At 56.9% G+C, this 23377-nt stretch overlaps 8 protein-coding genes across 8 annotated transcripts; 5 read left to right on the top strand and 3 right to left on the bottom strand.

Annotated features, from left to right (window-relative positions):
- The first annotated feature begins 755 nt into the window (after window positions 1-755).
- K452DRAFT_265964 (uncharacterized protein) lies at window positions 756-2484 on the top strand. The gene is made up of 2 exons (XM_033538769.1): window positions 756-1147; window positions 1228-2484. Exons 1-2 carry the CDS (start codon window positions 829-831, stop codon window positions 2100-2102), a joined length of 1194 nt encoding a protein of 397 aa, XP_033400929.1. The 5' UTR covers window positions 756-828; the 3' UTR covers window positions 2103-2484.
- A 1428-nt stretch (window positions 2485-3912) lies between these two features.
- Window positions 3913-6936, bottom strand: K452DRAFT_306133 (glycosyltransferase family 2 protein; the record flags this gene model as incomplete). The annotated part of the gene is made up of 5 exons (XM_033542957.1): window positions 3913-4050; window positions 4107-5801; window positions 5858-6219; window positions 6284-6806; window positions 6862-6936. 5 exons carry the CDS (start codon window positions 6934-6936, stop codon window positions 3913-3915), a joined length of 2793 nt encoding a protein of 930 aa, XP_033400928.1.
- Window positions 6937-8205: 1269 nt separating this feature from the next.
- K452DRAFT_265959 (uncharacterized protein) lies at window positions 8206-9374 on the top strand. Its single transcript, XM_033538768.1, has 2 exons — window positions 8206-9039; window positions 9096-9374. Exons 1-2 carry the CDS (start codon window positions 8478-8480, stop codon window positions 9341-9343), a joined length of 810 nt encoding a protein of 269 aa, XP_033400927.1. The 5' UTR covers window positions 8206-8477; the 3' UTR covers window positions 9344-9374.
- A 1042-nt stretch (window positions 9375-10416) lies between these two features.
- Window positions 10417-12165, top strand: K452DRAFT_316307 (uncharacterized protein). The gene is made up of 5 exons (XM_033543951.1): window positions 10417-10698; window positions 10752-10783; window positions 10848-11126; window positions 11183-11850; window positions 11913-12165. Exons 1-5 carry the CDS (start codon window positions 10488-10490, stop codon window positions 11935-11937), a joined length of 1215 nt encoding a protein of 404 aa, XP_033400926.1. The 5' UTR covers window positions 10417-10487; the 3' UTR covers window positions 11938-12165.
- Window positions 12166-12445: 280 nt separating this feature from the next.
- On the top strand, window positions 12446-15727 carry K452DRAFT_136383 (uncharacterized protein). The gene has a single exon (XM_033535336.1). It carries the CDS (start codon window positions 12683-12685, stop codon window positions 15239-15241), a length of 2559 nt encoding a protein of 852 aa, XP_033400925.1. The 5' UTR covers window positions 12446-12682; the 3' UTR covers window positions 15242-15727.
- A 594-nt stretch (window positions 15728-16321) lies between these two features.
- Window positions 16322-17452, bottom strand: K452DRAFT_306129 (uncharacterized protein; the record flags this gene model as incomplete). Its single annotated transcript, XM_033542956.1, has 2 exons — window positions 16322-16954; window positions 17003-17452. 2 exons carry the CDS (start codon window positions 17450-17452, stop codon window positions 16322-16324), a joined length of 1083 nt encoding a protein of 360 aa, XP_033400924.1.
- Window positions 17453-17641: 189 nt separating this feature from the next.
- K452DRAFT_221727 (uncharacterized protein) lies at window positions 17642-19446 on the top strand (the record flags this gene model as incomplete). The annotated part of the gene is made up of 2 exons (XM_033536529.1): window positions 17642-18064; window positions 18124-19446. The coding sequence occupies 2 exons, from the start codon at window positions 17642-17644 to the stop codon at window positions 19444-19446; spliced, it is 1746 nt and encodes a 581-aa protein (XP_033400923.1).
- Window positions 19447-21149: 1703 nt separating this feature from the next.
- On the bottom strand, window positions 21150-22373 carry K452DRAFT_201841 (uncharacterized protein; the record flags this gene model as incomplete). The annotated part of the gene is made up of 5 exons (XM_033536048.1): window positions 21150-21366; window positions 21406-21700; window positions 21792-21876; window positions 21941-22056; window positions 22145-22373. Coding segments are annotated over 5 exons (942 nt in total), but the record flags the coding sequence as incomplete, so codon positions are not given.
- Between the last annotated feature and the right edge of the window lie 1004 nt (window positions 22374-23377).

The raw sequence follows: 23377 nt of genomic DNA, 5'->3' as shown, positions 1-23377 counted from the left end.
GCGCTCTTGCAGATAACTGATGCTGCTGCCCCTTGGGATTCTGGGGTACTTGGGGGTCCTGCTCTGTAGTAAGCCGCGTCTCACTGCAGCAGGCCAGATGACTGCTGCCTACCCGAGAGGTATACTGCCCCTTGTCGTCAGCCTCAGTTTTCTCTCGGTGAAGGCATTTTAGTATCTGCAAGGCCGTGGATATATCATTTTGAGTAGGAAGAAGAGTAGACGGAATGACGAAATCTGTAAAAATTGTGGGATGGAATGGACATTGCACAGGTAGCAGTTATGAATAAAGTGAACGTTGTTAAGGATGTCGTGTGCTCTGCTTCAACGTAATGAGGCTGCATTAGGAAACGGAGCCAATCAAAGAGAGCACAATCGAATCAATCGTAGTCGACTATGACCCCACGAACGACTTGGTAGGGAGACGGGAATCCTTATTTCGTAACAACATTACCGCCTCTTCGTCCTGACAGAAAGTTCTCTTTTCAAAGAGTCCGAGGTGATGTCTACTTGGTCGATCTTTGATGTTAGCTGTAGGTATGAATGGCTTGACAACTCTATAGCAGCATCACCACTATATCCCTATACTTTAATCCATATCGGGTTCATCTTTGTTGATGGATGTGTTGAAGATGAGTACCTATGAGGTTCGGTGACGGCGCTACGTGCCGATCTCGGCCCAGCCGCCTCGCTGCCAGCTCCCCCGAGCACATCAACACCATACGACGATGACGTGGTACGGCTATTATATCTGCCGCCGCAGTGGAATATATACAAAATTGAGCACTGTCGCTCCGGCCTTCACCCCTCACAACCCTCTGCACCCTTTCAATGGCTGACAAAACCAAGTGCCCGCCTCTCACGCGCGACTCGGTCATCGCCGCCCACGAGGCCATCAAGCCGCACATCCACCGCACCCCCGTGCTCACCAGCCGCACGCTGTCGGGCTTCGCGTCGACGCCGCAGACACCCGATGACCTGAAGGGCACCGAGTATGAGGGCCAGGCGCCCGCCCGCCCCAAGATGAACCTCTTCTTCAAGTGCGAGAACTACCAGCGCGTCGGCGCCTTCAAGGCCAGAGGCGCCTTTCACGCTCTCTCGCGCTTGACTGACGAGGAGTTGAGCCGCGGCGTGGTGACGCACAGCTCTGGTACGGCAATTCGACTCTCCTGTCTCTTCAACTATACGCGCTGCGCAATAGTACCTGAACTAACCACTTCTCTCTCCCAGGCAACCACGCCGCAGCCCTCGCCCTCGCCGCCCGCACCCGCGGCGTAAAAGCCTACATCGTAATGCCCACAATCTCGACGCCCTCCAAAATCGCCGCCACGCGCGGCCACGGCGCGGAGATCATCTTCAGCGGCTCGACATCTGAAGAGCGAGAAGCAGTAGTCGAGGAAGTGATTGCGCGGACGGGGGCGCTGCTCGTGCCGCCCTACGACCACCCCGACATCATGCTAGGGCAAGGCACGCTCGCGCTGGAATTCGAGCAGCAAACGCAAGAGCTGGTAGCCGCGACACCCACACTCAGCATCACGGGCGCGGGCGCCCTCGACGCCGTCATCGCCCCCTGCGGCGGCGGCGGCATGCTCTCGGGCGTCGCGACCGCGCTCGCCGGCACCGGCACCCGCGTCTTTGGCGCCGAGCCCGCGTTCCAGGGCGCGGACGACGCGCGCCGCGGCCTCGCGCAGGGCAGGCGCATCACGTCCGTCAAGTCGCTGACGATTGCGGATGGGGTGCGCACGCCTGTGGGCGAGATCCCGTGGTCCGTTATTAGCGACCCTAGTAAATTGCGTGCCATCTTCGCTGTCTCTGAGGAGCAGATCAAGTCCGCTATGCGCCTGCTGCTGGAGCGCATGAAGGCGTTTGTCGAACCCACGGCTGCGCTGGGCTTGGCCGTGTGCTTGTACAATGAGGAGTTTCGCCGGCTTGTGGAGCGCGAGGCTGGAGACAAGGGCTGGAATGTCGGTGTTGTGTTGAGTGGGGGGAACACTACCATGGAGGCTATCAGCAAGCTCTTCTCTGCGCCGGCGCCCGAGGCGGAAAGAGCCGAGGGCGTGCTTGGGAAGCAGGGTGAGCGGGTCGCAGAGAATGTTGCTGGGTAGGTACGGATTGGTTTGAAAACGGCCGAAAGTCCTGCGCAGCAGCATTCAGTCATAGCCCCACAAGTGCCTTCATCAGGACATAGATATGTTCCCAGCCATACCCGCACAACGTCCTTCGTACCCATCCAGTGTACGCAAGACGAGGGTGCGGTGCTGTCAAGGGAGGTGGCAAATGAGGGTCGAGTCGGGCTGGACGTGGTAGTGAAAGCTAGCAAGAGGTAGGTATAAATCCAATCTAAAGTAAAGCTCCCGCGACCACGGAGTCGACATACGAAAACGCGTCGGCGGATCGTTCATGCGAGCTGCAAACCACTACGGCAACAGTGGCAGACATGATAGCAGTAGGTAGCAACAGCCATAAACAAAGAACCTATCTTCGCCGTCAATTGACATAAATACCTATCAACAAGCCGTCCACAAAAAAGCCAAGCAAGCGCGCCCCAACGAACCCACCAAGCCCCTTCCACAGCGCTCTCTCCTCCATCACCCGCTCACGCAAAAAGGCGTCCCTAACCCACACACAGGCGGCCCAATTCCTCCCCCCCAAGACGCCTACACCACTGCTCCCTAGGTAGGTAGCAACAACACCGTCTCGTGCGCATCATAGACACCACAGTGCTCTATCTAGCAAATTCCATATAGCCAACGGGGTAGGCATAAACAGCGCCCAGACAGCAGCACTTTCTCAATCAGGCTCGATCTCGATCCCACCCTTTCCAACACACACACACGCCTAGCGCCGCGCGCTAAAACGCTACTCAAGCTAGAGCTCAAGCTCAAGCTCAAGCTCAAGCTCCGCTTAAGCTCGAGCTCCCAAGCTAGTGTCCTTCAGCCCATGACAAATGCACCATCCAGCCGATCACCAGCGCGGACGTCTATCTAACTAACTACACCCGCTGATACAAATACCTATACATACGCATACATACGCATACATACATACAGTATACTACCCAAATACAGCCGCCCGTAATTTAGTCCCCAAACAGGATCTATAAATAAACGCGTCTTTGCCGATCCCAACGGCTCATCTCATCTCATCTCATCACATCCAGATTCCAGCCGCTCTCTCGTCAATCTTAGGTATATCTGATCTATGGATCGCCGCTCTTCTCGGGACGAAAGTGATCGCACGCCCGTCACCCGCTCGCTCGTCACTGTCACTCACTCATAATCATCAATCGCCATCGCCATCACCATCACCATCGCACACGCACGCACGCACGCACGCACTGATGATATCGAACCATGGAAGTCGCTTTCATGAAAGACGCAAGTGTACATTTCCGAAATAGGAGATGATGGAAGAAGAACAGCTACTGCAGTACGCATCCTCATGTCATCATGGCCAAAAAATGCCCGCCTTTCTTGCTTGAGAGAGATTAACTAAAAAAAAAAAAAAAAAGAAAAGGGAAACGAAACACAAAACTCTGTTTTTGTCTTTTCTTCTTGAAATGTTTTTATGTGCAAACAGACGGGACAGAGGGCCAGGGAGTATCACCGCATCGTCAGGAGAGGAAACCAGAAACAAACCAACCAGAAGAAAAAATGACGAAGAAAAAAACTGGACTCGCCCGTCGACCGCCGGACAAAGTGGAATGGAGAGAAAACGAAATCGCATTAAGGGAAAAGATATAGACACCCCCCCGCTACGCCTTTATTTCCCAGTCACTGAACCTAAAGCAACAACAGCAACGCATATGGCAGGCGGGGTCTCGGCCCAAGGGTCGGCCGGAAGCAGGACGCTGCCTCGAAGCAGTTTTTTGAGGTGAGGGGTATAGTGTTGGAACCACCAAATGTTTTCGACCGTTTACCGCCTGGCGAAGCAGCACAGGATACCGGACTTGCCCAGGAACCAGCAGCATCCCATGAAACGGATGAAGGCAATACAGGCCGTAGCCCACAGAAGGGCCTGGAAGAAACGTGCCGTACGTTGAGACGCACCAGACTGTGAAGGATGTTAGAGGCTGCTACAAATGCCGTTCGATGTAAACGGAAACTTACAGTGAAACCAAACTTGTCAAAGTTGTCGCTGGTAATGACAACGGCCAACAGAGCGTTAGAGAAAATCCATGCAGTCGTCAAGTGCGTACGGAAAGACTTGTACGAATCATCAAGAGTCTTGGAAGTGTCCTCAACCTCGGGAACGAAGGGAGCAAGCGCACGCTTGACGGTCTGTTCGAATTGACTGTCGATATCGGCCTGTGGCAAATCGGGCTCTTCGATGACGGTGTGCTTTCCGTCATCGGCCTTCTCGGTCTTCGCAGAGGGTAGTACTTCAGCCTTGTCGGAACCCTTGGTACCCCAGGAAACATCGTGCCAGTTGCTGAAGGCGTAGACGTTGAGAATGTTGATGAAGGAAGGCATGAGAAGGAGATACTGAGGGAACGAGGTGAACATGTGCCACGGGTCGAGGTACATGAACGAAGCCACGAAGTAAAGACCGAAGGTAGCCGCAATGGCGATGATAATGATACCAACACCATCCGAAGAGAAGAAAGACTTGACGAAATCCTTGGCGCTGTCGGTGTCGAGCTGCTGTTCCTGGGGGCTGGTGAAGGCCTTGGCGACCAGGTACATCGAAAGGATGATCAGATAAGCCTGGATGAAACCGAAGATACAGAAAGACACGACGTAAGTGTAGCGCGAACCCTTGGGACGGTTACCAAGGGCCAAGATGAACTGCAAGAGCAGCGTGGCCAGATACGCGTACTTGAGAATCGTGTTGAAGACGGGAGTGACAGTGTTACCGAAAGGCCAGGCGTTCTTAGCCGCCGTGCCCGTAGAAGAATCCGCAGCCTCAGGAATACCGACAAGATCCATGATAACGGAAGTTGTCAACCAGTAGGATGCAAGAGCAAACCAGGTCATGAAGAGAGAAGCCGAGTTGTAGAACATCTGGATGTGGAGGAAGAACATGCGGAGAATGTTGTGGCCGGACTTGTACATACGACCGAAGTGCATGAGCGCGTAGATGGAGGCAGCGAATGAACCGTTCAGCCAACGACGACGCTGACCGATGAATTCGGGAGCACCTTCGGGCACATCGGTTTCACCCTTGGAGGCCTTGACGTAGGAAAGATGCCACTTGGAGCCAGCCTTGGCCACAAGTTCGAAGCAGAGAATACGATCTTCGGCCAAGAACATGTTCTTCTTGAAAATGTTCATACCCTCGATACCCTTCTTTCCGAGAATCTTGGACAGCGTGTGGTCACCGTGGAAGTACTGCTCCAGAGGCCGGCCCATGATGGCACGGAAACGATAAGCCGAGAAGGCACCGGGCAACACAGAGACGTAACCGAACGAACTCTCCAGGGGCTTGTCCAGAATGTTGGAAATCTTGTACTCGAAGTTCTGCGCGGCGACCAGGGGGTTGAGGAGGTTCTTCCAGCCCTTACCCAACATGGCGTGGATTTCACCGCAAGCACCACCAAGGTCCTTGTCGTTGTAGAAGGCCTCCCACAGAGCAAGCAGGGACTTCGGGCCGGGCTTGGTACCGGCATCGAGAAGGATACATATTTCGGGGTTGAGGATTCTGCCAAAAGCAGTGAAGAGCCAACGGTGAGAGTTGATCTTCTTGGTGTTCTTCTGCTTCAAACAGAACATCATCTGCACAGGGGGCAGAGTGCTCGAGCTGTCGTCGTGAGGACGGATCAACTGCTGGTTGGGAGTCACGGAAAGCTGAGTGGTGTACTCGAACTGGGGAAAGTCAGCATTCCGCATTCAGTCCGTTTTTCGCTTGTCGTTTTACTTACAATGTGCGCCTCGGTCTCCTTGCCGTCAATGTCCTTCTTCATGACACCATCCTGGTAGATACCGACGGTCGCCAGCAGGTCCAGCGTACCCTTGTCGCAAGGGTCGATACCGTCGAAGACCAAGCAGACGACAATCTTCTGCCAGGCCGGGCCGCCCTTGTTCCAGAACTCGGACTTCTTCAGGTTGACAATGTCACGAATGTTCTGCATGACACCGTGCAGCGTTCTGGCGGTCAGGACCTTGTCTTCGTTGTAGTAGGTGATGGCAATCAACAACTCGGTGTGCCGGTTGTACATGGCCGGGCGAAGATTGTAACCGTTCTTGAGCGTAAAGTCATTAGGGTCGCAAGTGGCGGCCGTGTCTGTTGCGCCGTTAGTGCTGACAGGGGGAGAGGAGAGGGGGGTAAGTCTTTTGGCCAAACCTACATCTCATGTGCGTGAATTCCTCGCTGCCGCTTTCGAGGTCATTCCTGTACTTGGCCTGGATGGCATTCTGGATGGCGCTAGGAACGGGGTAGTCGGCACTCAGGACGGAGCCCTGAACGAGACGGACCTTACGGGTCAAACCACGCTTCAGACCGCCGCCGCCCTGGGCGCCGGGCTGCTGGCGCTGGCGCCAGGCTTCGGTGGAGCTGGTGTCGCTCCTGTTGTAGGGCGAGGGGGAGCGGTTAGGAACGCCATAGGCGGTCTCGGAGCCGCTGTAGACGTCGGCCTCCTCGTTGTAGCCGGCGGAGTAGCTGGTGTTGTAAGTCGGGGCGCCAGCGGAGGAGCCGTCGGCGTAGGTCTCCGACAGGCTGTACGCCGACACGGGACGGGGACCGGGAGAATGCATGCGGCCCTCGGGGTCGTCAAAGGGGCTTGGGTTGGCACCGGTGGGATTGGGGTGGAGGAGAGAACGTTCAACCTCCTGCTCGTCGTCGGAGCCTTCGCGGTGAGGTACTTGACCGTACTGGCCCAGAGGTTAGAAGGAGAAGTTTTATTGCGAGCGACACAGGAGTACTCACAGCGGCCCCTGGATTCATATCGCCCAGGTTATGGCTCTCGCCATAGTTGTTGTTTGGAACTCCCTGGTAAGCCATCGCGTCCGGATCGTGAAACGCGCCAGCAAAAGGTGTTCCGGTGAAGGGCAGGTGTGAAAGGTGATGTGAGGGCGACAAGCGGGCAGCAGAGTATTTAGGGAGACGGCGAGGCTGCCGGCTACGGTTCAAGGATCGTAGGCTTTGCGAGATGTGGAGATGGGGCTAGGTAGGGCTTGGCCTCTGCGATTTTCAGGACTCAGGAGGGTTAAGGAGACCCTGTCCGTGTGGTCAGACAGCGCGAGCTTTGTTTCAGCTAAAAGTCGGCGCGCGCAGGCAGATGCAACGGCAAAGCAGGGCGCAGGGCTTCATAGAGTTTGGCCAGCCAGTCACGGGGGCGCAGCACAACAAGGACAAAGACTTTTTCTTCTCTCTTGGACACCGCTTCGTTGCGCTCGCTGCTGTCTCGCCGTGGCGTTGCAGCGCGCCCAAAAGGATGCTATATTTGGCATCTGTGCGAATCGTTGGCACAGGCGCCAGCGATACGGCCCTGCTCCACCCGCTGGGACACTCGGACTGAGCGAAGGCTTCGAGAAGCTCGAATATTGCCCGCGCGACCCCTATCCGTCAGGAGGCTGTGCAGCAACGCGACAAAGGCCACACCCGCATTTTGCAGCCTTGCCGCTTTCGATCTCTGCTCCCACGCCGCCTCAGCGCCGGCGCCCTGCCAGCACAGAGATTGGAGATGAGGGAAAAGCTTGGATCAGCTTACGTTGCGTTGTTGATGCCCGCCTCATCCGACTCATCTAGCTTTCCAGAAATAATACGATGCCGCCCGTCCGTGCGCGCTATTGTCCCGCAGCCGGCAGGAGATCCGTATTTCGCCCTTTTTCTCGTCCTCGCCTCCGCTGTCTTACTCCTCTGGCGATGTTTCTCCGAGCGTCACCCTCTTCATGCTTGATTCCTCGAGCTTATCTGCTTTGGTCCGCCTAGGTATGGCCCCCCTCTCTCTCGTGGAACCTCCTATTATTTCCACCAGCCAGCCCCAGTCCCACCTCTATACACGCCGTATCTATTTTTGTAGTCATGTCAAATCTCTCTGAAGCTTCCCCATCGTCTACTTTGACCCCTCTACCTCCCCTCCCCGCTATCGCCTGATATGGCGTAACGCCTGCAGGATGGAACCATGGGGAAGACCACGACCTGGCCTGCAGCTAGACCCTCCTCCCGCAGCGGATGGCCAGCGCTTACGCCTCATGGAGGTATTTCTGGCGGCCCGGCCATGGCGGCTGTCTGACCCCGTATCTCCATGTGTGGGGTTTGTCTTGCCGCGAGCCGTCCCGCATACGCACGGAAGCCAAGCTTTTGCCAGGCCTGCAAGGCCTAGTCAAGAAACGGGGCCATTGCAGCCGTGGCTGGTGGTGTTAACTATTTGGCGGCGGCGATGACAATTTGACTGCCATTCTTCGCTAGTTTCTTATCCTATCAAATGGCGGGCTTGAGGATTTGCTATCTATTGACAATAACGGCTAATGATTGCCCTCGCAGACGATTCGTCCTTGATTGAAAAGCAGCTGTAGATATTGTCTGCATTTCCCAGCAAAATGCCGCAGTATACTGATTTAGTTGTTGTGTGCTGTCACGCCATCTTCCTTGGGGATATTCAGTCCCGGGAGTGTGATGTGTTTTCAGCATCGCAATGGTACCTTCAATCGTTTCAAAAGCCAACAGGCACCAAACCTGGTGAACACGAGACTTTCATACAGCACATTAAGGCTGGTCTGGATGCTCTAGTCTATGGCGCCATCAAAGATACCGGCTTGCTTGTCTTCTCTGGTGGCGCAACTGCCCGTTCCGTGACCTCTTTAAGCGAAGCTCAGAGCTACTTCAACGCCGTCGTTGCCTTGAGCAAATCTTCAAACCTAGATCAATCATACGCACAGTGTTTGAAGTCAAGGGTCTTGCTCGAAGAAAACGCAACGGACAGTTACCAAAATCTGCTCTTCTCAATTCTGCGCTTTAGAAGAGCAACGGGAACATATCCCAAAACTATCAGAATCATCACGCATGCTTTCAAGACAGAGAGATTTCTGATGGCACATGCCAAAGCCCTTCGTTGGCCGGAGGATCGAATCCGGATCCAGGGCATCGATCCAGTCATGTCTGGTAGGTTCCTTTAAAAGCCGAACCGGGTTCCATCATATTTATCGAAACAATTTTAGCTACCGAACACGTGGAAACCGTGACTGGAGAGAGAATGCGGGGCTTGACCCCGTGGACGCAGGATATGTACGGCACGCGTGCGCCTCTGAGTGTCAAGCGCGCACAGCGGGGGTGGCAGGATTCTCGTCTCGAGGACGTGGGCGACGAGTTAGGAGGGGAAATGTGGGAGTTGCTTAGATATGATGGCGGCGAGGATGGGCAGATGATTTACAAGGGCCCCTTGCCGTGGAGCACGCGACTAGAATAGCTACATATCAAATCGCATATCAAATCGGTAGCTCTACACAGATGAAGTGAAGTCAATCATGCTGGTCATGTTGATCCCCTGAACCTTTTTCGTATGTATGTTACAGTCACTAAGAGAATGTCAATGCTTTACCGCTGTTATTTTCTCGGGAAGCCGTGCATTGACAGCAGCGCTAATTGTGAACTCGCTGGTATCAAATAGCGTACAGTACCTACGTTGTGAGATTACTTAGCACTAGGTAAGCCCTGACGTGTGAGGGGTAGTTGCGCGCGGGGCGGAAAGCTCGACGATTTACGCGTAGCAGGCACTCAAAGACTCACCATCTACTAACTGTCGCGACTTACAATCTTTCTCTTTCCTTGGCGACTTGCTCAATGTTCTCATGCACATACACCTGTCTTTCTTCTGCGAGGGTTCCTACCAGCCCCCACCTATACTCTCAACCAATAGCAGTCGCGCCGCGCACACCAAAAACTTTGACAAGATACTCGAGATTTAACCCATAGGACGCAAGTCTAAGCCATGCGGCACATGGAATGCGCCACACCTTAGTCTCTGGGCCCCCTGTACTCTGACTGCGAGGGCTTTAAGCGTAACTTCCGCAGCTCAATAGCCGGAGGCACCGTCCACGGTCAGGCGTTCAGTTACGTCTAGAGATAATAACAACGACTTCTAGAGAAACGGTCGCGGTTGCAATCTGGGATAAGTCTACAACACATAGCAGGAACATCGTCTCGTAGGTAGATGTTTTGTAGGATATAAGAGCGAGCAATGCGGCAGCGTACTTAGAGCTGCTACTCCTAGCGTCACGACATGTGAAAGCGGATACCTACTCGTAGGATTTACTGCGGCGGACACAGCCCCTCCGATAGAGCCTCGAATTATAGAGCAGACTGCCGCATCTACCTTCAACATATCACAACCAATGGCCGGCTGCTGACTCGACGAGCTTCAACAGCTGCGCCACCAGCGCCGGGGAGCTCTGCGCACAGGCCACGTGATTGCTCCGATGTCGCAGCGATTTGCTAGAGTTCGGCCGCACTCTGGAAGAATTCAAGCGTCCCCGGACTGTTGCTCATAGTCCAAAAAATCATCTCATCCTCACCTTCTTCCTCCATCTTCATCCTCTTCCATAATCATCAAAATGGCCTCCCGCACCGCCAGCAGAGCTCTGCGCGCTTCCGCCAAGCAATTGGCCGCGCCCACCGTCCAGCGCCGCACCTTCGTTTCTGCCCTCAATGCTGCGAGCAAGGGCGTCGTTGCCGCTGCGCCCAGGGCTGCCGTTGCCATGCCCAAGGTCCAGACCCGTGGCATGAAGACCATTGACTTCGCTGGCCACAAGGAGGACGTCTTCGGTGCGTTGCCGCGATGCAAGCCCTGCTGAAAACCGTATACTGATAGTGAACAGAGCGCGAGGACTGGCCCCGCGAGAAGCTCCACGTGAGTCATAGCAGCTTCCTTTAAGCTTTTGACTTTTAGGAGTAGCCTTCTGACAAGCACACAGGACTACTTCAAGAACGACACCCTCGCCCTCATCGGTTACGGTTCCCAGGGCCACGGCCAGGGCCTCAACCTCCGTGACAACGGCCTCAACGTCATTATCGGTGTCCGGAAGAACGGTGCTTCGTGGAAAGAGGCCCAGCAGGATGGCTGGGTCCCCGGCAAGAACCTCTTCGACGTCGATGAGGCCATCTCCAGGGGTACCATTGTCATGAACCTGCTCTCCGACGCCGCTCAGTCCGAGACCTGGCCCCACATCAAGCCCCAGCTCACCAAGGGCAAGGTAAAATTAGTCGCATGATGCGCATGTGAGAATGCGAACGCTAATTTCAATTTCAGACCCTCTACTTCTCCCACGGTTTCTCCCCCGTTTTCAAGGACCTGACCAAGGTCGATGTCCCCTCGGACATTGATGTCATCCTTGTTGCCCCCAAGGGCTCTGGCCGTACCGTCCGCTCCCTCTTCAAGGAGGGCCGTGGTATCAACTCTTCCGTTGCCGTCTTCCAGGACGTCACCGGCAAGGCTGAGGAGAAGGCCGTTGCCCTCGGTGTCGCCGTCGGCTCTGGCTACCTCTACAAGACCACCTTCGAGAAGGAGGTCTACTCTGACCTGTACGGTGAGCGTGGCTGCCTGATGGGTGGTATCCACGGTATGTTCCTCGCTCAGTACGAGGTCCTCCGTGAGCGCGGCCACACCCCCAGCGAGGCCTTCAACGAGACCGTTGAGGAGGCCACACAGTCCCTCTACCCCCTCATTGGTTCCCACGGTATGGACTACATGTACGCTGCCTGCTCCACCACCGCGCGCCGTGGTGCCATCGACTGGAGCAAGCGCTTCAAGGATACCCTTAAGCCCGTCTTCCAGGACCTGTACGAGTCCGTCGCCAACGGCTCTGAGACCAAGCGCTCCCTCGAGTACAACTCCCGCCCCGACTACCGTGAGCTGTACGAGAAGGAGATGCAGGAGATCCGTGACCTCGAGATCTGGAGGGCCGGCAAGGCTGTCCGGTAAGTTTTTTCCGCAATGCTTTATGACGTCACAGAACCTAGCTGACAATGATTTTTTCTAGTGGTCTCCGCCCCGAGAACCAGTAAGCAACACGCTTGCATACCGTTTATGATGGTTGAAGAGGCCAGCCAGGCGCTGGCAGGGGAGGTGACGATCTATTGAAAGTGGAAGACGATGGACATGTATGACACAAAGTGATCCGGGGGCCAAGTTTTTCATAGTGGGCGTGGCTATGGCTGGCAGTTTTTGTATTATTTGCCCGGGTTTGCTGCGGACACAAAAAGTTGAAAATGGCATTGCATTGAAACGCGCTCAAACATGATGACATGGGTACACGTGTGTGCAGGTTCCAGTGTGCCAGCCATCTCCCCACATCTCCGGAATTGCGCGGCGGTGTTGACGACGGTCAAACGGTGTCTCTGAGCAGAAGAGAGGCAGCGGCAGGTGATTGGCCAGGCAGAAGCACACGAACCGGCGGACGCACCCAGTGCCAGTGGCAGCTAGGCCGCATCGGGACACCGCAACGCTGCGGGATGCAAGGCTGAGGCTGAGTCCACCTGCGCATGCAAACCTCCAGGCCATAATAATCTATTAACATCCCCAGGCAGCAAACCGCGTCCTCGAGCCTTCTTTTGTCTCCCTCGACCTTATTGCTCCCACGCCTGGTGTGTGTGCTCTGCCTCCGCGTTCCAACGCCCTTTCCCCGTGTCAAAACGTTGCGGCTTGACTCATCCAATCACCAAGCCGAAAGCCACACCTTTTCTTAATTATTCCTTCTTTAAGTCCAAGATTTCTCTCTCAGTTCAAAGATTAAGGATTTCCAACTTCGCCATGGCCAGCTCCCTTGCTATTAAGTCCTACCGGATATCACGTGCCCCGGGTTCGTCCAGTGACTGCTCGTACGACCCCTTTGCGAAGCTGGTCTTCGAGCCGTCGATCGAGTCCGACGAACTCTTCGATGCCCTGCGGGACGCATATCCCGCTCTGAAAACCCATACCGAGAGGAAGAAGCAGGCGGTTCTGGACTTTCTCATGGAGGAACGACAGGCCATTGATCATGAGATTACCGCTTTTGTCCAACAAACCGGCACCGCCGTCCCTACAGCCACATCCACTCCCTACTCGGCTCCTTCCGTCACCGACGGCCGGAAATCTTCTACCTCTGCCTCTTCCTCGTCCCCATCTGCTTCTTCCAGGAGTGGAGGGTCGAGTCCTGAGATGATGACGCTGAAGGACATGACGAACGTGTGGACTGCCAATGGTGACAAGCCAAAGATTCATACGAGAAGGTCTATGACAACCAAGGAAAAGGAAGAGTACCGCCGCCGGAGGCAGATGAAGGCGTGCAAAGAGTGTCGCAGCCGTAAGAGGAAGTGCAACCACGACGCTTCCTCGCCTTCTGACTCTAGAGTGAACTCAAAGGTGAAGAAACGGTCTTCAGCAGGTTCATCGCCGTCTCTCTCACATAATGTTGCTTTCGCAGCCAGTCAGGGTCAATTGCCGATAGGGCAATGTGATAGTTCTAATTGGGCCGAAACAACCCTTACGGCCTTGAATGGCCCTTTAGACTTCCTCGATTTCTCCCCGACAGCTACCGACGGATCCTTCGATGACTTCCTCCTTCTTCCGAACGACGATTTCTCCATGGGTCTGGCTACCGACCCCCTGTTCAACACGGCGCCGGCGCATATGCAGCCCTTCGACGCCTTCATGGATCCGTTTGTCGGCATGCCTGCTCTGCAATCCCACACCCCTCGCGACACGCGCTCACAATCCTCTGGCATGGCAAGCACGCCATCGACGGCCATGGTCTCCCCCTCCCAAACAAGCCTTGACACAACACAAGACTGGAGCTATGGCTTCGGAAGCACTGGCTTTGATCAACTAGCAGCATCATCGGATGCCATGGCCACCTCGGGCGGCGCGCAACAACAACTACATGGGGTTTGGCGCTTGCCTGATGAGAGCACTGGGGACGGCACGATTGCGAACCACACGCTCATTGCCAACTCTCCGTCATATAGCCAGGGATCTCGTCGCGGCACTGTAACTGCCCGTGGTCACACTAGAGCATCGCCACTGAACACTGGCGTGCTTCCATCCAGCACCCATGCTTCACTGTCCAGCATTGGGTCGCCAAGTGTTGATGTCGGCCACTCTCCAACAAGCTCTGGGCCATCAGTTCTTGATGTTCGGGCTTCACGCTCTCCACTCCAAAATGCGCCAATGCCATCATCGCAATCACGCAGCCAGCTTGTTCCCCACGACCACGACTTCGTGATCGATGGTCTCCACGTTCACGCTGATCCCAGCGCGTCATCCCGCTTTGGAGAACACGGGAGCTCGCTTACGCGTGGCTCATCTGGTAGAAGCAGTACCGGTAGCAGGCATGAAGATCTCGCCAGCTCGCCCGACAACAGCGGGGAGCTGTCCAGCCGTGCAAACTCGTCTTCTGACAGCCGCGCGCAAAGCTCTGGCACAGGCGACACTGGTATTGCTAGTTCATCTTCTCTCCGAGTCGCTCAGATGCCGCAGCACTATCCCGCGGCTCCAGGAGGCCTTAGGAGAGGTGAGAGCACGGAAGTGTTTACGCCATCCATGGGCATTGCTACCAGCTCTTCCGAGGAAGCACAGAGACAAGCCAATGCGATTTCTGCGCAACGCAGAAGCAGCGTGACACTAAGAAGTGCGCAGAGCCTCGCCAACGCATCGCCGTCAGGCGTACTCAATGCACGTCCGAACCGCACGAGCGACAGCCACGTCGCAGCGGCCCGGTCGAGCAGGACTGACAGGGCCATTGGCATCAGCTCCAACGAGCCCAACAATAACAGCAACGGCAACAGTGTTGCCGCGAGCAATACCACGTCCGCGCACGCGCGCCCTCTCACGACTGAGAGCGGCGCGCAGTCTGGCTCCATGGTTCCCGCCAGGGATACCAGTGCCAGCAGCAACAGCGGCAACAGCAGCACCACCGCGCGTGCGAACGCCCAGGCACCCGTCATTGCTGCGCCCAACAATTGCTCAGGCAATGGCACCAATAATCGCAACCCCGCGCAGCCAAATCCAAATGCGACGAACGCAACGAGCGTTGCAACGGCGCTGTCGCCCTTATCCGCGCCACTCTCGCCCTTACCACCGTCCGCGTCCGCGTCCGTGTCCACGTCCTCGCTATGCGGCACCGTCCTCGCAGCCGTCCTGTCACAACTCGTTGCCTACGCCGTCGCGCTTGCGATGGCCGCTGCAACGATGACCTCGCTCAGCGCGCAGAACCGACGTCCACTGCTTCCGGCAAGGAAGCGCCGCGGTGTCGGAGCGCTGCTGTGTGCAGAGCGGGGCGGCGACCCGGTCATGGCGAGCTGTCGGCTCGTGACGAGGTGTGTGCGTGTTTGAGTGGGCTTGTGGGGGTGGTGTGCTGCTGCGTTTAGCGGGCGTTTGTTTGGGTGTTTGATGTTTGATGTTTTCTTTTTTGGTTCATTGGTTGAGTGATTGTTCGATTGTTTGGACACGCGTGCGTGCATGTATGTGTTCGGAGGCGTAATTGGGTGGGGAAAAGCTAGGTTGGGATGGGATGGCGGTTGCTATTGTTTTTCGTCTTTTTCGGTTTGCTTTTGTCTTCTTCTGATACCGTCTTCTTCTGATACCGGTACTGTACGTGCCTAACTATCCGAGAAACCGATTTCTTCCTCAACAAACAGCAGTGTCGCGAGATCTATCCGTCTATCTATCTACATTGGCTGGGTACATCACGTCGGTGCACTTTGGATTTCTTTACAAAATGTCACTTCCACTACAGACATGATGAATGTTTAAAATACGTAACCCGATGAAAGCACTTTTGGGCTTTTGAAGGCCGAACGTGTCGAACTCTTTGACGCTGTCTCTGTCCTGCTCTCTGTTGTTGTGCTCGCGTCCAGACGACTTCTTTCCTGTGCCCCTTTCTTCCACTGCCGCTGTGGGGTATGTACCGCGTCCACCTACCTAGGTAGGTAGGTCCGTCTGGTCTGCTTCCCACCCCATACCCCCGTAAACATACGTTGCTTCCCTTGTAGATATATAGCTAGTCTATGTATTGGGCCAGTCATTGCTCCCCGAGAGACTTTTTGATGCTCTTAAATGAGGCTGTCTGCCACTGCTGCTCTTTCTTACGCTCTTGCGCCCTTGTGTTCTTGCGCCCTTGTGTTCCCAGTCTCGTATGCATGCTCGGGACGTGTGTGCACGCGCGTCTGTGTTTGAGCGGGAAGAAACTATCCGCTGCGACCATGGGGGGTTGTTTTGTTTCATGTAAGTGGTGCTGACGATGAGGAATGGGCAAGTAGGTAGGCGGACAAGACAAGACATGGCAAGGCAAGACACAGCACACGCATGCATGCACGGCATGACCAGCACCAGCACGCACGCACGCATCGCCGCGCCCGCCACCATCTCGTTTGCACCACCCACCCACCCACACCCACATACGCACTCACTCACTCACTCCTCGGCCCTCTCGCCCCCGATTTCCTCTCCAAACGCCCTCATCGCGCTATCCACCCCGCTCACGCGCCTCACTACCGTCTGCAGCCCCTCGGGCAGCACGCCCAACCACTCAATGAATCCCGCATAAAGCGGCGCGCTGACCCTGCCCCCACGGCCCGTATCCAGCAAGCGAATGACGTCGCGGGCCAGACGGACGGGCTCAACAACCGGGGCCAGGAACGGCGACGGGGTCCGCAGCGCCGCAAACAGAGGCGTGGCGAGCTGGCCCGGCGTGACGAGGATGGTGCGGAGGGCTTGGGCGCCCGGCGCGCGCGTCTGCCGCAGCTCTGCCCGCAGCGACGTGTGCATGGCCACCAGCGCCGCCTTCGCCGCCGTGTAGTCGCTCAGCTGCGCTGCGCCCGTGTAGCCCAGCACGCTGGCGACGGTGACGACGGTCCCGCCCGCGGGCCGCGCCAGCATCCCGGGCAGCACCAGCTGCAGCGTGTGGTAGTGCGCGAGGAGGTTGACGTTGAAGTTGCGGGTGAGGTCGGCGGGGGAGAGGGAGAGGAGCGGCTTGCCGTTGACGATGGCGGCGTTGTTGATGAGGATCGTGGGCGTGCCGAGCTGTGCGGGAGGTGAGGTTAGTACCTAGTGTTTACAGACAGAGAAAGAGGAATTGAAGAAGAAGCGGCGCACCTCGAGCTCAACCTGCTTGAGCGCGAGCTCGATCTGCGCGCGGTCGCCCACGTCGCAGCGGTAGTAGCTGATGCCCTTGCGCTCGGCGTCGGGCATGTCGAGCACGTCGAGCACGGCGACGCTGGCCCCGCGCATGCCGTAGACCTCTGCGATCAGCAGGCCCAGGCCGCTGGCGCCGCCCGTGATGACGATGACCTCGTCCTCCAGGTCGACATGGCGCGGGGCGCCGTAGGCCAGGCGGTCGCTGAGGGCGGCCAGGGCGTGGAACAGCGTCACCAGCGCGGCGTAGGCGACGGCCAGCTGGAAGGAGAGGTGCGTGTACGGCGTGGCTTGGGCGCGCAGGCAGAGCGGCACAATGCATGCGACGAAGGGGTGGAAGATGGTGTAGCTGGCGACTTCGGCGAGGAGGTCGATGGTGATGTGCGAGTGCCAGGGCGGGAGGGAGGCCATTGTGGATTGTGGATGTATGTATGTAGGTGGGTATGTATATAGTTATCTAATTTCTACTTGCAACACAGCTGCGACGACGTGGTGACGCCAGACGCGTGAGAGAGAGCTAGAGCGGACAAAGGCCGGGCCGTAAAGTAGGTAATGGCCGCCCGCCATGGCCTAGCTGCAGTTCAAACCACCTCGACCATTATGGCTCGCGCTCGCAGCCTCTCCCCGCCCGCTGACATTCCGCTGGGCCATTCTGCAACCTCGCCGCCGCCTCTACTGCCGCTGTCCAAGCGCGACAAACGCCGCACCATGCTGTCCGACAAGCTGGGCGACATGGTCGCCGGCTTCTCCGACAACCGCGACCAGCATTACCGCGCCCAGATCCAGGCCGTCCAGGCCGACATGGCTCTGATCATGCGCGCCGACCCCTACCAGAACAAACCTTTGGACGACTCTGGCGACGACGTCAACGACACCATCCAAGCCACCACCGGCGCCCACCAGCCTCAGCCCGGCACCGCCTCCAGCGACTATGTCGCCCAGGTCGGCCGCTTCCACTCCCGCTTCGTCGAGGAGGTCAACAATGCCATGGAGGACCGCGACGTGGCCCTTACCATGCTCTTTGTGAGTTGTCCGCCTCTCTGGCGAAGCTACAAGCGCGCTAACCATACACCTACCTGCAGAACAAGCACCAGTCCAGCCTGAGCGAGCTCAATCAGTCGCACCAGTACAAGGTCAAGCTCGCCCAGGAAGAGCACAAGCACCTCGCCAACACGCTCCGCGAACGCCTCATCGCCAGCATCAAGCAGAGACAGGCCCGCCTGCTCAAGGAAAAGGAGCAGCTGGACATTGCCGACAGCAACGCCCTCCTCCTCCACCCGAACCAGTTCAGCATCACAAACCCCGCCTCTCCGGGCGGGCCCCAGGCCAATCGCAAGACCAGACACACGCGGCACCGGGTCGGCGACGCCGACGACATGGTGGGCTCGGCCATGGCGGACAAGTCGCGGAAGCGCAAGCACTTTGAGGACGCCGACAGTGGCTCGCCGGGCCCGTCTGGCCGAAACGCCGACCTGGGCTTCGCCTCGCCCTTCCGCGATGCCAAGGCCAAGACGATGCACACGCAGTTCGAGGCGCCCGCCTACTCGATCGACCGGCTGTTCACGGACAAGGAGCTGGCCATGACGATGAACACGGCCGCCGTCGCGACGACGCACTTCTTCAACAAGCTGCGGGTGCAGGAGCAGCAGCAGCAGCAGTTCGGATCTTCGGCGAACGGCACCAATGGCACCAACGCCAACCTCGACGGCGGCAACGACTCGGGCAGCGCCACGGCCAACGAGGGCGACGCCGACGCCGACGACGACGTCGCCATGCCCGCCGCCCCAGAGATGGAGCGCACACAATCGCACCACGCGACGCGGGGCTCGACGCGCAACAACCCGCTCGCCGACCTCGCGCTGGCAGCCGAGCGGACCAGCCTGCCCTTCGCGGGCGTAGCACCGGTCATCATCCCCGCCAACATCGGCAGCAAGGCGAACGCGTCGGCGCCGACGCCCCCGGGCCTCGCCAACGCCGAAGTCGACGCCGACTTTGCCATCATGAGCCGGCCCGCCGACGGCTCCGACGAGCTGCAAGAACGCCTCCTCAACACGGCCTGCGCCCCGCTGCAAACCCGCGAGTTCCAGTACCAGCCCAGCGGCAGCAGTGGTGGTGGCGGCGGCGGCCCCGGCGGCACCGGCGCCCGTGGCGACTCCCACCACCCCACCCACCACGCCCACACAAACGGCCTGCTGAGCCTCCCCCCGCACGTGGATTTCTCGGCCGCGGCCGCCGGCGGCAGCGCCGCCATGAGCCGCCAGGGCAGCCAGACCGGCCTTAGTGATGGCGGCGGGGGCGCGGGCAGCGTGCCCATGAGCAGGCATGGCAATGGCAGCTCTGTGGGTGGGACGGGCATGCGGCGCACGGCGAGCGGCTTTGGCAGGGGCAAGGGCCGGGTGGCGTAGTTTGCTTACTGGCTTGCTTGTTGGCTTGCTGGCTGGCTTGCTGGCTGGCTTGCTGGCTTGCTTGCTGCTCGTGCTGGACTGGACTGGTGCGTGCCCTGCGCGCAGGAGCTGCTTGACTTGATACCCGCTGTCTGTTGGCGGCTTGCTGTGTGTGTGCATCTTTGTATGTGGATGTGTGGAAGTGTGTGCTTGATATCGCGTGTGTGTCTTTAGGCTTGGGTTGGAGTATCTGGTCGGGTGGGGATGGTGGGAGCATTTTCGGGGGATGGGCGTGGGGGTGGTGTTGCTGCTGCTACTGCTGCTGCATTATTGCTGCATTACTGCGTTTTGCGTTTTTGCGGGTGGATGGGGGGTTATCTATCTGGCGCATTCGAGAGAGAAAGGGCGGACCTGTCTGCCTGTCTGCTTGCGTGCGTGCGTGCCTCTGGCTGGGCCTTTTTTGACGACTGATTTCTTTCTTCTTTCCTTTTTCTTATTAGGCTTTTAGCTGAATGGATGGATGGATGGTTATGCTATATATACATACACATCATATATACTTGTTATTCGCTGGAAGTGCTTCTACCTACTGCGTATGAACAACTACTCCTGTATACTCCTGTACACGGATATGAATGTGAATGCACATATATGCGCGTCTGTGCCCACATCTAACAAATCATGCTCTCACACTGAGAGCATGATATGTAAAGTATAGACGAAACGAGACGAAGCACGTCAATAATTCATAGCAGCCATAACCCATCGATTCATGATAACAGAAAGAACCCAAATCCCTATCCCAAATCCTCAACCTAAGCATCCAAGCATCGCAGTCATCAGTCATTCGTCCCCGACCCATCCCATCCCGTTCAGTTCACTCCTCTCCTCTCCCATCCGTTCCTATCCATCCCATTTCATCATATCCAACTCCCAATCCCCAATATGCCCAGCCCAAATGAAGACGACACAACAAAAACAACAAGAGAAAAACAAAGGAAACACCCATTTTGCACTCCTGTCCCTTTTAGGCGTATCTCGTCCCATCATGCCACCCCTTCTAAATGTAACGAAATCAAAGAAAATGGAAAGAAAGAAAGAGACATCTCGCAAGCCCACACACCAACGCGAACCGACCGACGTCGTCGCACTCAGTCGGCCCGTCGGTCTGCCGGGCGCTTCGGCCCCGTTGCTCCGCTCCGTCTCGTCCCGTGCCTAGGTAGGCAGGTCAGGTTCATCGGGCCCGCACCATGCCGCATGCCGCGTGTCGCACAACACGACACCACACTGCACTGCCCTGGGCACACACACCTGCTAACCTAGACCGAAGCCCGTCGGCTGCGCTTGTCGCGGTGCCCATCGCCACCAGCTTCTTGCACGGAGGTATCGTTCCCACTTAGCATCAGCAGCGCGAGCGCGGCATCCGTCTCCGCCGTTCGGCGCTGCCGGCCACTGTGGCCAACGAGCGCGTATTCGGGCTCTGAATCTTCGTGGTCTGCCTCGTTGGCCTCCTCGGCCTCGGCTGCGTGTTCCTCTGCCCCCTGCTCTTCGTTGTCATTCACTGGCACGGCATCGCCGGTGTCGCCATCATCATTGACGTGATCAGCGGCTTCCTCGACCTCAACTTCTTCGATCCGTCTTTTCATACCCACAATCGTTTCCGGCGCTGGCGTCATCCTCATCGACGACAGCGTCGACGTAGGAGGCAATGCTGGCAACGACCTTGGCACGCTCGACAGCCATGGCGACAGCTGCGGCACAAACGTCTTGGGCGACGGCGTGTAGGCTCTCTCGACGCCATTAACGCTCGTCCATCCTTGGCTTGTGATGGTTGAGACAGGACTGCACATGTACCGATCGCTCTGGTCCGTATCGGTGCCGTATCCGCTCTCGGCATCAGCAGTACGGCGCTGACGCAGCGTCCTAGTTTTACCACCGCCTCTACCACTACGAGTGTTGTGACCCCGGCCTGCATTTGACGGCATGATGGGAGGCGGCAGAGGTGGCGCAGCCAGCATGCCCATGGACGGACTGTTGCCACCGGAACTGACGTTACCGTCCTTGGAACTGCTGTACAGCAAGCGAAAAGTGTGGGCTTGAGCGGCACTGTGGCGTGTAATAGCACGATCAATATTGAAGGAACCGAATCCAGGATCACCAGGCAGGATGCACTCGTGCATGAAGTTGACGCCGAAGACAGGCGTTAAAGCCGCGCGAATTTCATAACAAAAGGTAGCCGCCACGGCTTTAGCCGTGTCATACGGCATCCAGTAACCTGGAAGTAGAGACCAGTTAGTTGATTTATCAAGCGACCCAGGGATTGGCTTGCGGGGTAGGGACAGCAAAGGGGGTGAGAGTGAGTTTACCTTGTGCAGCAAGGGCTCCGCCGGTGATGCTGTGACTCAAGTCGCGGAGGCCTTGATTGATATTGAGGACGCGGGCTGGGGTGGTCTGGCAAGCTTGAGCGTGAGCAAGACTGGCAAGAATGAAAGAAGACAAGACCATTGTGACTGACCTTCGAGTACTTGCAGGCCTTGAAGAAGGGCGTGACCCGCACAAGGCCAATGTTGTAGTCCCACATGACGACGTGGTCGCGGTCATCGCCAGGCATGAAGAACTCGTACTGGTAGACTGCCGGAGAGTTTATCGGTTAGCGGGCGCACAAACAATCATACAGGATCGTGAGCACTCGTTGTGCCTACGGACAGTGAGGGCATACCTTCTAAGGCCTCGCGACCCGTCTTTTCGAAAAACAGCTTCTTCTCGCTGTTGTATGGAATGTGCCTGCAGTAGTCCTTGATGTGACCCAAGGGGTTGATGCGGAATTTCTTATGCTCAGCAAGCAAGTCAGCATCCTCGTTCCCCTCGTGAGGCGGGTAGCGGACAGGCTCCTTGGCCTTGGCCTTGATGAAGATAGCAGCGACTTTGGAGGCTTTTTGGCGCTTCGGCTTCTCTGGCTTGTGGTACTGTCGGGGCTCTTCGAAGGGCGTAAGAGGCTCTGAAGAGCACCTCGGATCCTGTTCCTGTTGCTGCTCTTCCGAAAGAGGGTTTAGGAGGGAGTCTATCTTCATTGTCATGCTATTTACACGGGCCAAGAATGGTCGGAGTGATAGGCTTAACCCCTGTTTCGGACAGTATCGTAAGTGAGATTGCTCCAAGTTGTCCGGCTATGAATGGCTAATTGAATTGTTGTAGTATTGTGATGTGGTTTGGTGGTTTGGCTGGTGGTGATGGCCGTTTGCAAAAGTACTTACAGGAGCGAGGAGATGGCCTTATACCAGCAAGTAAAGGCGCTAGCCAGAGCTTACAGGGATGTCAGGACTTTGCAGAAGGACGGACTGCTCTTCCGTTACGGTTCCCTGTCAGGGCCTTCGGTCACGCTCGTGCTGGGGCCTTGTCTTTGTTGGGGCGGGCGGGTGCCGGGTGTCTTGGATCTCGCACGCTGCTCTTTTGCTGGAAGGCAGATCTACACCTGGGCTACAGCGACCACGCTAAGGGGAATGCTGTTGCCGTCGAGTACAATCTGGAGCGGGAGTGAAACAGGGAAATAGGCGTGCCGACTGGCTGGCTATGGTCGACGGCGTGGGACTGAGGGATGACAGCCAACCGGCAGGCAGGGTTAAGCCGACGATGTGCTCTGGGATTTTGCAAGCCAGATCAAGCAGGGACCTGGCACGATTGACGTGCAGCCGATCTTATAGCTGTGCAGCCAGCACTTCCATGGTCATTCGCCCAGTCCCGTCGGTTCATACGACTACCCGTGGTTGTCAATGAGCAATCCACGAGATGTTATTTGTTGCTTCAGTGCTTTCCCACACAACAACGACGACGACAAAGGGAAACTTCTTTCAACAGACTGGTGCGTGCGGGCATGGCAGCGAGTGAGGGCGCATGGTCGAGGCGGAATATCACTGGCCCATGTATCTATCCTCTGGCTGGGCGTTGTGATGAA

Source organism: Aplosporella prunicola, assembly GCF_010093885.1.
Source record: "Aplosporella prunicola CBS 121167 unplaced genomic scaffold K452scaffold_5, whole genome shotgun sequence".
NCBI classification, from domain to species: domain Eukaryota; kingdom Fungi; phylum Ascomycota; class Dothideomycetes; order Botryosphaeriales; family Aplosporellaceae; genus Aplosporella; species Aplosporella prunicola.
This window is presented reverse-complemented; position numbering and strand designations above follow the sequence as displayed.

Coding starts and splice junctions, on each gene's coding strand:
- K452DRAFT_136383 (XM_033535336.1), top strand. CDS start 12,683: ATGGCCAGCTCCCTTGCTATTAAGTCCTACCGGATATCACGTGCCCCG.
- K452DRAFT_265959 (XM_033538768.1), top strand. CDS start 8,478: ATGCCGCAGTATACTGATTTAGTTGTTGTGTGCTGTCACGCCATCTTC. Junction 9,040..9,095: donor CATCGATCCAGTCATGTCTG/GTAGGTTCCTTT, acceptor AAACAATTTTAG/CTACCGAACACGTGGAAACC.
- K452DRAFT_265964 (XM_033538769.1), top strand. CDS start 829: ATGGCTGACAAAACCAAGTGCCCGCCTCTCACGCGCGACTCGGTCATC. Junction 1,148..1,227: donor CGTGGTGACGCACAGCTCTG/GTACGGCAATTC, acceptor TCTCTCTCCCAG/GCAACCACGCCGCAGCCCTC.
- K452DRAFT_316307 (XM_033543951.1), top strand. CDS start 10,488: ATGGCCTCCCGCACCGCCAGCAGAGCTCTGCGCGCTTCCGCCAAGCAA. Junction 10,699..10,751: donor CCACAAGGAGGACGTCTTCG/GTGCGTTGCCGC, acceptor GATAGTGAACAG/AGCGCGAGGACTGGCCCCGC. Junction 10,784..10,847: donor GGCCCCGCGAGAAGCTCCAC/GTGAGTCATAGC, acceptor ACAAGCACACAG/GACTACTTCAAGAACGACAC.